Source organism: Callorhinus ursinus, unplaced genomic scaffold, assembly GCF_003265705.2.
Source record: "Callorhinus ursinus isolate GAN/ISIS: 27379988/994484 unplaced genomic scaffold, GSC_fseal_2.0 scaffold59, whole genome shotgun sequence".
NCBI lineage: Eukaryota > Metazoa > Chordata > Mammalia > Carnivora > Otariidae > Callorhinus > Callorhinus ursinus.
The window spans coordinates 4199255-4212771 of record NW_027397121.1 but is presented as its reverse complement, the minus strand read 5'-3'; the positions used below and the strand labels follow the sequence as shown (position 1 = coordinate 4212771).

The following is a 13517-nucleotide window of genomic DNA, read 5'->3' as shown; positions in this document are numbered from 1 at the left end:
CACAGCATTTCCTTTCACCTTCTAGTCCCTAAATGATCTGATCAAGTCATTAACCCTGTGCTGTGCCACCCAGAACCCTCTGCAGGACCCAGGCACTCATTCTCCCTACCGGCTATTGGGAGCATTGGTTGCTGATGCTGATGCTTACAGTTGAGTCCTTCTTCAGGAATCAGCCTCAGATAGCTCTCTTGCCCAAGGTCATGTATCCCCAGCCCCCTCTTCCAGGGGCAGCCACATGCAAATGACTGGTCAAAGCAGGAGTATAAAGGCCCAGCCCCCTTGTTTCAATTCAGGGAACTCTGCAGGATATCCCAACTCCAGAGCTCCCCATGGGATCAGCTGGGGCCTCTCTAGGGCCTCCAGTCTCCATCATAGCCCAACTCATCTTTCTGTTGGATCCTGTTTCTTTTATACCCTCACAGGTGTTGAGTGGGGATGTATACCCCAAGAAACCTCCTTCAAGAGTATCTCCACTTCAGAGTGTTTTCTAGGAAACCTGCCTAAGATACTCATTAAAGTGTAAATGATTACTCAATTTCAAGGGATGTCTTTCCTGGGGGTGTTTGTATAGCAATCAATAGTAATAACTAAGAACCACAGAGTGATTTCTATGTGCTAGGCACTACATTAAGTATTTTGCCTATATAAGCTTATTTAATAAAGAACAGAAGAAACTTATGCCAAAGGAACGAATTTCTTTTTTTTTTCCCCAAAGATTTTATTTATTTGACAGAGAGAGACACAGCGAGAGAAGGGAACACAAGCAGGGGGAGTGGGAGAGGGAGAAGCAGACTCCCCGCTGAGCAGGGAGCCCGATGCGGGGCTTGATCCCAGGACCCCGGGATCATGACCTGAGCCGAAGGCAGCCGCTTAACGACTGAGCCACCCAGGCGCCCCAGGAATGAATTTCTAATGGTGAAATTTCAGACTTAGGGAAGGTGAAATTGTCAGCTTAGGGAGATGGGAAGTGTTTGTGTGGCACATCTTCTGTCACAGTTTTCTCTGTCTCACTGTTTAGTAGTCCTAATCTTTTGTACTGGCTGACTGGCTGGGCAAAGCCCCCAGCAAATCAGGGTTGGGGCTCTCAAACTCATTCTTCCTAAAAAAAAAAAAAAAAAAAAAAGAAGCAGGACTTCTGCTTAGTAGTGCAATATATATTTCTGTTCTGTCTTTTTTTCTGGGGTCTCACTTCTTAGGAGCCTATGTGGAGGTGAATTCCTCTGAAAGCCTAGTACTCCTGTTCGGGACTCCCCAGACATGTTCTGAGAAATGGCGACATTGTTCCTAGTACTTCCTCTCCCTTCCCGGGCAGCTCCTGTAGCCACCCTTACATCCTCCTTCTTTAGACGTGGGCTTTCCAGCTTTCCCTTCTGTCATTACCTCCCTCCTGGTGGGGGCTGACCTGAAACCTCTTGTTCCCCAGGCGGAGCCTCCCTCTATCCCTAAGGCAACTCCTTCCTGGGGAGCATGCCCAGGCAGCAGGCTGTAGCCCCGACTAGCCCTCCAGCCCTCAGGAACATGTCCCAACATGTTGAGCACTGGCATAGAGGGGGCTGGTGGCTGTTCTGTCCTGCCGGCTGCCTGCTTTGGGGCAAAGGGGCGGTGGTAGGACATAGGAGACCCCCAGAGACCCCAAGAAGACTTTAGTCTGAATTTCTCTGAACAGAAATATGTGGTTTGCAGCAGATCCCTTGGGATTGGCCTGGGATCTGGGGTGTGTGTGTGTGTGTGTGTGTGTGTGTGTGTGTGTGCATGCACACAGGCATTTTTTGCATCAGATCTTGTGTGTGACTTCTAACAACCTGCTCTTTTGCCCTCTTCATGGCAGAAGTCCTCCTTTAAGGGCATATCTGGCTACACACTCAAGCACATGGTTGGAACTTTTAAAAAAAGTACTGAACAGTATTAGACACTTAGTAGGTACTTAATAAATATTTGTTGAGTTCTGTGGTGGTGGTAGTGGTGGTGAGCTAGAAGTTATAAAAAAAAATCCCCCACAGGGTGCCTGGGTAGCTCAGATGGTTAAGCGTCTGCCTTCAGCTCAGGTCATGGTCCCAGGGTCCTGGGATCGAGTTCCGTGTCGGGCTCCCTGCTCCTTGGGAGCCTGCTTCGCCCTCTGCCTCTCTCTCTCTCTCTCTCTCTGTCTTTCATGAATAAATAAATAAAATCTTTGAGAACAAAAAAAAAAATCCCCCACAAAACTCACTTCCCAAAAACAACAACAAAAAGAATTATTTCATTGTGAAGTTCAGCACCACAAAACTTAAAATAATTCGATACAAGCCTTCATTAAAAATTTTTTTCCCCAAAGTAAACAGACAGACAATGTCAAGTCTATTTGAAATGCCTGAAAGCCAAGGGGATTCAAGGCATTTGGAGGATATGCTTGTCCTCTGCTGGACATTTGACAACCCAGCCTTTGGGTATGTGTGTGTTGGGGGCCAAGGGGGAGGGGCAGTATGGAGAAAGAAGCTAGGGAGGAGGGGACTGGTCGTGGGGTCTTGGCCTTTATGAGGCCCTTCTGAGGTCCAGCTGTAGTCTTGGCCTGAGTCCAATATCAGGCAGGCAAGGGAGTCTGGTGCTCTGCCCTCCCACCCCTACCCGGGCTCCTATGCCCGCAGTAGAGGGGAAGGCCTGTCCTCCCCGAGGTCAGCTGTGTTAGAGGAAGAAGATGGGACATGTCTGGGCAGAGATTTCCAGACACTGAACAGTCCTAGATGTCCGTAATTGTAGCTGCTCCAAGCCTGGGTTCTATTTTTTAGAGGGATTTCTGTTCAAAGTAACATTCTGTTCTCTGCAATTTTTTAAAAAAGATTTAAAAATTTATTCTATTCTATTCTATTCTATTCTATTCTATTCTATTCTATTCTATTCTATTTATTTATTTGTTTTTTAAAGTAAGCTGTATGAGATGACTGGGTGGCTCAGTCAGTTAAGCGTCTGCCTTCGGCTCAGGTCAGGATCCCAGGGTCCTGGAATCAAGTCCCACACCAGGCTCTTTGTTCAACAAAGAGTCAGCTTCTCCCTCTGCCTGCCGGTCACCCTGCTTGTGCTCCTTTGCTCTCTCTCTCTCTGCCAAATAAATAAATGCAATCTTAAAAAAATAACAATAAAGCAAGCTCTATGCTCAACATGGCCCTTGAACTCAGACGCCAAGATCAAGAGTCACATGTTCTACTGACTGAGCCAGCCAGGCACCCACCCCTGTTCTCTGTCATTTTCTAAAAGCAAAAACTACAAACATTTTAGGTGAAAGGAGGCAAAAATGGGAAGCAAGAGGAGCTAGTGGTGGGAAGTGGGTGGGAGGAAATGGTCACCTCACTTGCTTCTGGACCAGCAAGAAGCACCAGTGGACGTTTCCAGAATTGTCTTTCATCAGTGTCACCTCAGTACACTGCCTGAAAATGAGGGGTGCTGGGTGCTTCGCTCTTCCCAGAGCCACTGAAATAGAGAGGGCAACGAGCAGAGAGCTGGGGGAGGCAATAGGCCTATGCTCTAATCATAGCTATTTATTTGCTGTGTGACCTGAGTCAGGTCACTGAACTTCTCTGAGCCTCAGTTTCCCCAGCAGTGTAAGTGAATTGTTTGGGGGAAATCCAGGAGACAATTTGCTTACCAAAACCTTCTCCCCTTCCCAGCCAACAGATCTGTTGCTATCAGGGGCGTCCGGGTGGCTCAGTCGGTTAAGCATCTGCCTTCAGCTCAGGTCAGGATCCTGGGGTCCTGGGATTGAGCCCCCATCAGGCTCCCTGCTCAGCGGGGAGCCTGCTTCTTCCTCTCCCCTTCCCCCTCTCCCCTTCTCCCTCTCCCTTTCCCGCTGCCCCTGCTCCTGCTCTCTCTTTCTCACTCTCCCAAATAAAATCTTTTAAAAAAATCTGTTGCAATCATAGAAATCTCTACTGTTGAGGTGAGAAGGAGGTGGATGTGGGCAGTGAGGAGGAGGCGGTAGGGAGGTTAGTTCAATGTCTAATTTTCCCCATTTCCTGGTTTCCCCTGGAGACCTGGTTGGCCTTTTTTTGAGAAGGATTCCTAATTCCCTCCTTCCTTGAGGCATTTGACAAGCAACAACTTTGCGTCCCTTTAGTTCTGAGGACCTTGATTTCCTCATCTGTGAAATAAAGGGGATCGAATTCCGTTCTGGTCTCCAACATGCTTTGTTGGGGTGTTTGGATTCTTCAGGTCCTGCGTAGGGAGAGGTGGTCCAGTGAGGGATCCGCGGGCATAGCGGTGGTATAGCGGGCATTTCTGGGGATTGCAAAGCGAGGTACATCCTTTTTATTATTTATGGAGTTTTATCTATTAATGTCACCCCTCGTGATGTTTCCGGGGCCAGAAAAATTGCTCATCCTGAGAATGCCATCCCTTCGCGGGGAGTACCAACTCACACCCCAATTCAAACAACCCAGATTTGTGGCTCAGTTCGTGGGGACATGTGTCAAGCACAGAGGCCCAGGCGCGGGGTGTGGGGAGGAGGGAAGCCCCCTCCTGCAGCACGCGACGTTGGCATCTGAGTTCGGAGGTCTTAGCGCGCGGGCCGGCTGCGCACGGCGACCGGCAGCGGCAGAAGGGGCGGTCCCAGGCCCGCAGTAGGCGGAGCCCTCCGACGCAAATCCTATATAAGGGCAGCGCCGGGCGGTGTGAGCTATTCCCCGAGACCGTGGCTTGGAGACCCGGAGCCCGGCGCTGATTCACGGAGCCACCGAGACCCTCAGAGGAGGTGAGGGAATCGTGGCAGGCAAGAGCGAACGCGGGGCTGGCAGCTCTGAGCGGTGTGGAGCGTTGTTCGCCAGTGTCCGTGTACATCCGTGTGTGTGTGTGTGGGGGGGGTGGTCTTCACAGGTGAACGACGTGCGTGGGTCTGGGGTTTGCTTCCACGGATGTCCCTGTGCGGTGCGCCTGTGACGGAGGTTGGGCTGTGTCGGGGACTCCCGGCGGAGACAGAGCGCAGGAGTGCGAGAAGCCGCGCTCCCCGCGGGTTGAAACGAAGCTGCGGCGAGGGGAGGCGTGGACCCGTGCGCCCCAGACCCCGGCGCGGCTCGCTGTGGCGGCGAGCGGATGAAGCCCCTGAGCGCCGAGCCCCGGGAGGAGCGGAGAACGCCGAGCAGAGCAGGTTCACTCGCGATCCGCTCCCGGGCAGCTCTCCGATCCAATCGGTGCCGTCTCCGCCCAGACCCCTGAGGTCTGGGTCCCCGACGCCTCCGTGTCCGCCACCAGCTGGGCGCTGAGGTCAGCGCGGGCTGTGTCGCCGGTCCTTGGGAACGTGTTGGGACACGTCCTTTAAGCGCAATCGAGGAGGTGACTCACGGTGGCAAGGAGACCCCGGGAAACGGACTGGGTGAGGTCAGAGCCCCGCCCGGGCTGGGGGAGAGTGGCCCCCAGAAGTTGGCTTTCCGGCCCTCCGCGGTCTCTGTCCCCGCATCGGCACAGTGACTATTTGGCTGGCACACAGCGTTCCCAGGGAAGCCGGGACATCAAGAGGGCCAGGACTGGGTGTCCGGTCCCCGCCTCGGAGCGCACCCTCGGGGACCCAGAGCGGTGGCCCCGCGCGGGGTGGGCTCGCGCCAGCCAGTCAGTTTGAGAAGAGCAGGAGTGGAACACACCTCTCTTCCATCGCGCCCGCAGAACCCCCGCCCAGCCTGCCCTTGGGTCGGGGCGCGGGACTCCGCCGCGGGCTCGGAGCCCTGCACTGCGGGGCAGCGGGGCGTGCAGCCCACGCCCGGGGCGGGGGGACGCGGAGAGGTCACATGGAGGGTGGGACTTCGGGGGGCGCGACGCTGCTCAGGGACTCTGGCAGCCGCATCGGGGGGCTCCCGGCGCCCCCCACCAAAATGCTCTCTCCGAGGGCGACAGGTCTGAGCGGAGCAGGAGGACGAGTCCTTCGGGCGCCGCCGCCCAGCGCGGGCCACAGTGCATCCGCCCAGTCGGGGGCCCTCGGGGGACACTGGCGCCCTCCTCGTGCGAAAAAAAATCTGGGAATTGGATTTGGCACTTTAGGGTGCCCAGGCAGCTCCCCCGCCCCTTCCCTCCCTCCACGTCGCCTTTCGAGTAGGACTTTCGAGCGGTTTTGTTTCCCTTGCTTTCGTCTATTTTTATTTTCCAGGGATCTGACTCATCCCGTGCTTTGGGCGTGGAGAGAAGGTGGAGGGACCAAACCTCTGCGCGCCTGTGCGTGCGGAGTGTGTGTGTGTGTGTGTGTGTGTGTCAGTCACAGAGGAGCGCGCGGTTTCCCAACAGTGGCGGGGCTTTCGGAAGCCTGGCTGGCTCAGCGTGACGTGTTTGCGGCCCCCGGTCCCCCTCCTTCTCCCCCCTCCCCACCCGAGGGTGACGCTGCAGCCTGAGTGGAAGCGAAGTTTTGGCGGGCGGGGAGCACTTTGCAGGAAACTGACTCATCACAACTCCCTGCTGCTGTCCAAGGCTCTGCCCACGCACCGCCGACCCTGCGCGTGATTTCCTGGAGACCAGCGCCCCCTTCCGGCCCCGGCGCGAATAGCAAACACGCCTTCCCGCGGAATGCGGCTTCGCCCGCCTTTCCTTCCCGCCTCGGTTCTCCTGGGCTGAGCCGCATCTGCGAACGCCCCTTAAAAAGAGTACCCCATTGATTGGTTCAACAGTGTGTACTGAGTGCTTACTGTTTACTTAAGAATTAAAGTTGGTTGAAGTCTAAGGCACCAAGGCCAACAAAGGAAGTTATTTTCAGTTACTTGTTTGTAAAACAAGAGTTTCTGTTTCTGAGTTTTCCCTGAACGGGGCGTTACGATAATGGGAGTGAGATCAGATTTTGATGGGGAGCCTATGAGAGCCATAAGGTCAGGGCTGGTAGGAGAGAGGATCCCTGCCTGGATTCTGGTCCCATCTTCAGCTCCTAGAAGCCAGGGAATATCCCAACTTCCTGACAAAAGCCTAGGCAGGCTCCTCCTCCTTGTGCCAATGAGACACTGAGACCCAGAATGTGCGTTTGGGGCATCTCTGTGTACCCTCCCTTGAATGGCACCCCAAGAGTGCCCATCTGCGGAACTGCCAAACACCTGCTTAAATCCCGTTTAATTTGAGTTAAGTTAATCTGGGGAGAGAGGGACCTATCAATCTGTATTTTTAAAAAGCTCCCTAAGTGATTCTGCTGGGCGGAATCACAAAAACCCCTTCCCGGGCTAGGAACACAAAACTACAGAGGGAGTGTGGATGAACACCAGAGCACAGAACCCACAGGAAACAGGCCTGGGTTCAAATCCTGGCTGTGTCACTTGTGAGTTGTGTGACCTTGGGCAAGTTACTTAACTTCTCAGAGGCTTAGTTACTTGTGTTTAAAAAAAAAGAGCAAATATACCCACTCTTTAGGAAAATTAATATTTGTAAACTTCTTAGAACAGCCCCTGGCACATAAAAATATATAAAGAAATCCCCACCCTTGCCCTAAAGAGAGTGGGTGAGGGTTATTTGAGGGCTCTGCCCACTGCACTGCATAACCCTTCTACAGGGCAGTGGCCCTTGGCTTTTTTAGTTTTCTGATTTGGGGGCAAGCCTCATATCTCTCCAAACTCTTGCCCTTTAAACTTGGTCTGAGGTCACCTAGTGCCTCCCCCTCTCCCATAAGCTGTGAGAGGTGGGGTGGGGGAGGGGTGACTGGGGCAAGGGTCCAGGGCTTCCTGCCGCAGGAGGTCACTCAGCAGAGCTTTCACCCTCTGAGCCTGCAAAGCAGGACTTGTCCTCAGGAAGACCCAGTCTTGCCAAGGCTGCACAGCCGCTCGGCCCTGGCGTCAGGCCAGAGCAGGGCAGGTGGGTGCCAGCGCCTCGTCATGAGCAGACTCACCCTCAGTTTTGCCTCTTCTGAAGTGGGAGGAGAGGAACCGGGTAGACCGGCCACCTCTGATTTTCTGTGCCTGCTGAACGGGTTCCTTGGATGCAGCTAACAGGGGGCAGGGGCTTCCAGGCTGTCTAGACTTCAGATCACCTGATGTGCCTGGCAGGATGTGGCTCAGCCTGGGAGAAATCATCACCCTGCCCTGCCCTGCCCAGCCCCTCCTCACCCCCAGGCCTCTCTCGCCTGATGACATCCTTGGGAAAGGCGCTCAGCACACAGCACCTGTCAGCTGCTGTCTGAAGGAGGTGGTGGCCAGGGAGAACGACGTGGAGAAGGCTCAGGAAGAACTGAACACAGAGAGAAATAATAACACTTCTGTTTTCCAAACACTCTTATATACCAGCTGCTCCTCTAAGCATGTTACCTACAGTAACTCCATTAATCCTCACGTATGTCCTCTGAGACATGCACTAGTACTGTCTCCATTTTACGGATGAGGAAAATAGAGCCCAGAGAAGTTAAGCTACTTGTCCAGGGTCGCCCAGCAGAGCCTGGATTCCAATCCAGGCAGTCCCGCTCCAGAGCCCTGGCTGTAAACCACAAGATACAGCCTCTCACCTCTGGGTTCTATTGCCTTGCCTGATGAAGGGACTCCCTGGCCAAGTGCTTGACCATGCTTCCACAGCCCCATTTTATAGATGAGAAAACGGGCCCAGAGACATTAAGTGACTTTTTATTTTTTTTAATTCAAAAAAAAATTTTAAAGTGACTTTTTAAAGTTTATATAGTAAGCAGCAGAGCTAGGACTAGATCTTAGGTTTTTTGTTTGTTTGTTTGTTTGTTTGTTTTTAATCGCAAAGTCCGGGGTACTTTTGAATTTCAGAACAGAGTTATCCCACATGGGCATCTGGGTAGAGGGATTCAGGAGGCCAGAGGAGCAGTCAGCCTGTCCTTTCACTCGGGACCTGACCTTTTGGCCAGGGCTGGGGTTGGGAAACTACTGGACTCTGGCAATTCACACGTACTTGGGGCATTCACGCCCATGAGGGACACCTCGGGGGGAAACAAATTGATTTTAGCTGATAATACCCAGTGGTAAACAGGACTCTGATCCCTGCTATTGCAATAAACTTGTCTTTGTTGACATAACTTGTCCTTCAGCTGCCCACTCCCCCAGTGACCTGGGGGTGCCAGGATGGCTGAGCTCTGTCCCCACCCCGTGGCTGTTGACTGGGGGTTGGGGATGGCCTTTGGGAAGGAGATGGTGGCAAACCAGCTAGAAGGAGCCAGGGAGACCTCGTGTTCTAGGAGGAAGACGTCACCCAAGCTCTCACAGCAAAGCGCGGCCTGGTAAGGTAGGGCGCAATTTCTTGAGTGACTGGCGCCTTGTGTCTCAGCCGCAGGTGCCATGGCGGAACCGTCCAGGGATGCCCAGCAGATCCCGCGTGGCAGCAAGGCTTGCCGCCGCCTCTTCGGCCCCGTGGACAGTGAGCAGCTGCGCCGAGACTGTGACGCACTGATGGCCGGCTGCGTGCAGGAGGCCCGGGAGCGATGGAACTTCGACTTTGTCACCGAGACACCGCTGGAGGGCAACTTTGCCTGGGAGCGCGTGTGGGGCCTGGGCCTGCCCAAGCTCTACCTGCCTGCGGGGCCCCGGGATGACATGGGAGGGGGCAAGCGGCCCAGCCCCTCACCTGCCCTGCTGCAGGGGACCGCTCAGGAGGACCACCTGGACCTGTCGCTGACCTGCACCCTCATGCCTCACGCCCCTGAGCGGCCCGAGGGGTCCCCGGGGGCACCTGGCACCTCTCAGGGCCGAAAACGGCGGCAGACCAGCATGACAGGTGAGGATGGGTGCAGGGAAGGACACTGCAGGGGACTCTCAGAGTTCACGGTGCAAGGGCTGACCTGTCTGGTCCAGCTCACTCATTTGGCCCAAGGGGAAATGGGCCCAGAGGGAGGAGGCAACTCGCCTGAGGTCACTAGCAGGTCTGCAGCCAAGACCAGCTAGCGAACATTTATTGGGAACACTTAATATATGCCAGGCCCCTTGCTAAGGTGAATTTCTAAAACGGTTTTCTTTTTCCTTCTTCCTTCCTTCCTTCCTTCCTTCCTTTCTTTCTTTCTTTCTTTCTTAGATTTATTTATTTATTAGAGAGAGAGAGAGAGCGAGCGCACAAGCAGGGGGAGGGGCAGAGAGAGAGGGAGAAGCAGGCTCCCCGCTGAGCAGGGAGCCCAACACGGGGCTCAATCCCAGGACCCAGAGATCATGACCTGAGCTGAAGGCAGATGCTTCATTGACTGAGCCACCCAGGTGCCCCTAAGGTGGTTTCTAGGGTGGGTTTCATTTAATTCTTAGAGCAGTGCTATAGCAAATGACTTTCTTGCCACTATTTTATAGGAGCGGAAATAAGACTCCGAGAGGTTGAGTGGTTTGCCTAAGGTCCCACAGTGAATCTACAGTGTAGAGAAAACTAATGAGCTATTTCCCAGCTGCCCTATCCAAACCTAACTCACCTTCCCCATCACACACACACTTCCCATCCACCTTCCCTGCCTAATTTTTTCTCTTTGGCATTTTGTTCATTTGTTTGCTTTTACTAGCAACAGCTACTGCCTTCTCTTGGCGTTGTCCGTCTCCCTCATAGGTTATTATCTCCATGAGAAAGGGATCTGCATCTCTCTTGTTTGTTGCTGAATCTTCCGCACCTAGGACAGTGTCTGGCACGTAGTAGGTGCTTGATAAAAAATGAATGAGCAATGCTGACCTTTGAGCACGTATTATGCCAGGTTCCAGACCAAAGCCTTTAGAGAGGGCATTTCATTCAATCCTTAGATCACTGCACCAATGTCAGCTTCATTTTATACATGAGGAAACAGGCTCGGAGAGGTGCAGTCAAGAATCCCCTGGCAGGGGTGCCTGGGTGGCTCATTCGGTTAAGCGTCCAACTCTTGGTCTCGGCTCAGGTCTTTATCTCAGTGTCATGAATTTAAGGCCCATGTTGGGCTCCATGCTGGGCGTGGAGCCTACTTTAAAAAAAAAAAAAAAAGAATCCCATGGCAAATTTGCAGCTGGGTCAGAAATAACAATACTGACAATAATACTAATAGCTTACATTTATGTGGCTGAGTCATTGTACAGAACACTTGTCATGGCTTATCTAACGGCATTCCTGGAGCAGGGCTGTTTAATGGAATTCTGTGGTGATGCAAATGTCCAGGGCCACTAGCCACAAATAGCCACTGAGCATTTGACATGTGGCTGGTGTGACTGAGAAACTGAACTTCTGATTTTATTTGATTCTAGTTCATTTAACTACATAGGGCTGCTGGCTACCATAGTGGGCAACTTGGCTTAGAACAGGCCCACGGATGTAGGTCTGGTTATCGTTGGTCACGTCTGTGAAGCATGATGGGATGCTCTCTATAATGCCAGAGTCCTCCCCTGAACTTGAAAATGTGTCCCTTTGGCCCTAGGGAAGAGTCCCTGCCCCCTCGGCATGTGCTTTAGGTGGATAGCTCTGCTGGGCCCTCTGCCTCCTGCTCGGCTGACTTCTGTTTTCTCTTTCCAGATTTCTATCACTCCAAACGCCGGCTGATCTTCTCCAAGAGGAAGCCCTAATCCACCCACTCGAAGCCTCAAGCTCCTAGAAATGAGGGGTCCCCCCCAACCCCTCCGTCCTCCCCTTCTACACCTTTTGCCTTTAGTCCTCCAGTTGTGCGTCTTAATTATTATTTGTGTTTTAATTTAAACTGCTCCTCATGTATATACCCTGCTCGCCACCACCCTCCCCCCACTCCTCCCCAGCCTTTGGCATTTAGAATTATTTAAAAAACCATTAGACCGCAAAATGATAGGCCTATTAGAGTGCTAGGTATTTTTACTATGCGAGCTATTATTTAAGACGTCTTCATCCTGTGCTCCCCACTTCCGCTCTCCCAGAGGTAAGGTGGGGCTGGCCTGACCCTCCCCTGCTGGGTGGTGCTCGCTGGAGGAGCCCGGCTCCGTCTGCTCACCGCCTCATAGGTGTTATGAAATTCCACCGCTTTCCTGCATTCCCAAACCCAGATTCTTTATAATTTGAGAAGTAAATAGATAGCACTTTGAAGGGGGCTCAGCAGGGTGGGAGCATCATCAAAACTTTGGAGTTCCCCTCACCTTCTCTAAGGTAGGGCAGGGTGACCTTGAAGTGGGCACAGCCTGGAACACGGCTGGGGATGTGGCACTCTCTCCTGGCCCTCGATGCCCCACTCTGTCCTGTGAAGGCATGGGGAAAGGTAGGGTCCCGTAGCAAACCACCCCACCTCCCCTCACCCCCTCTGCCACCCACAGGGGAGCCAGTCTCAATGTTTGGCCTCCCCTGCACTTTTCTAGAAGCCCCAGATGCCCTTCTTTTCCAGCTGGGCTTTCAGGTCCCCTCTCTGCTCCCCTCCCCTCCCCCATGCCCTTTCCCTCTAGTACCCTCTCAGCCCTGGGAGGCAGCTCTGGGGTGCCTGTCCCCCCAGCTCAGTGGGCTGGGAGGGGAAGGGGTATGCTAGAAGTGGGGGGGCAGTTCTACCTCAGGCACTTCAAGGGGCGACCACCACCTCCTCTTACCTCCTGGGGCAGAGGTCCTGGGTTGTCAGACAGGTCTTCTTGAGTGGGGAATCTCTGTCAGGGGTATGTTGTGGCGGGGGGAGCATATTTTTCTAGGAGGGAGAGGGTGACCCTAGCCCCTGGAACTCACCCAAAGACTTTCCCCACTGCCCCACCCCCTTTTCCCCCCATTTCATTGCACTTTGAATAGCAGCTGAACAAGGAGTCAGATGTTTTAAGACGGTGGGGGTAGGGGCTGTGGAGAGGGCATGCTAAGTGGGCTAATACGGGCCTGGCGGTTGTGAGCTATTGTCTTTCCTGGCACTGAACATTGAGCTCCTGGAGGCACCGAAGCACTTAGTGGGTCTGACCCCAGACACCTTAAGCTCCTGTAACATCCTGGCCTGGACTGTTTCCTCCTGGCTCCTCATGTGTCCTGGTTCTAGACTGTAAGCCTCTGAAGGGCAGGAACAAGTCCTATACTGCTCTGTGTCCTTCACGGCCCCTCCCACAGGGCTGGGTATACAGCAGGTGCTCAATAAATATTTCTTAGTGACTTTACTTGTATTGTGATCAATATGCCTCATCATTTGTAAGAACGAGGAGGTGGAAGTTTTTTTGGTAGTTGTTACAATTCTGACAGTTAAGCATTTAAAGTTAAAAAAAGGTAGAGAGCTTAACAAACAAAGACCACGAGGCAAAAGATGACAGCAAAACAAAAACAGTAAACATGGCACCTCTGCAAAGGTTGCCACGGTCAATATTTTGGTTCATTGTGTGGCCTTTTAAAGTAAAGAACATAATGTTAGTCACCAAGGAAATGCTAGTCATTACTCATTGGGGGAAATGCACATTAAAACCACAGTAAGATAACACTGTACACCTACCAGAATGACTAAAATGAAAAAGACTGACATTGCCAAGTGTGGGCAAGGATAGGGAACAACCAGAACTCTTACACCTTCAGGCGGAAGTATAACATAGCTCACCTACTTTAGAAAACTGCTTGACAATACCTTTTAAAGATGGCTCCCCTCATGTCTACCCCATGACACAGGAATTCCATTCCTAAGTTTGTTCTCAAGAGAAATCAGTACATATTTCCATCAGAAGGCATGTTCATAGTGTTATTCTTGACAGACC

General features: G+C 52.7%; 1 protein-coding gene across 2 annotated transcripts; it reads left to right on the top strand.

Moving 5' to 3' along the window:
* The first annotated feature begins 4607 nt into the window (after positions 1–4607).
* CDKN1A (cyclin dependent kinase inhibitor 1A) lies at positions 4608–12935 on the top strand. 2 transcript variants are annotated; one of them, XM_025862442.2, is made up of 3 exons: positions 4608–4717; positions 9196–9642; positions 11371–12935. In XM_025862442.2, the coding sequence occupies exons 2-3, from the start codon at positions 9207–9209 to the stop codon at positions 11418–11420; spliced, it is 486 nt and encodes a 161-aa protein (XP_025718227.1). In that variant the 5' UTR covers positions 4608–4717; positions 9196–9206; the 3' UTR covers positions 11421–12935. The 2 variants fall into 2 exon arrangements, with proteins under 2 accessions (XP_025718227.1, XP_025718228.1); XM_025862443.2 differs by having other exon boundaries at positions 4635–4717; positions 9202–9642.
* The last annotated feature ends 582 nt before the right edge of the window (positions 12936–13517 follow it).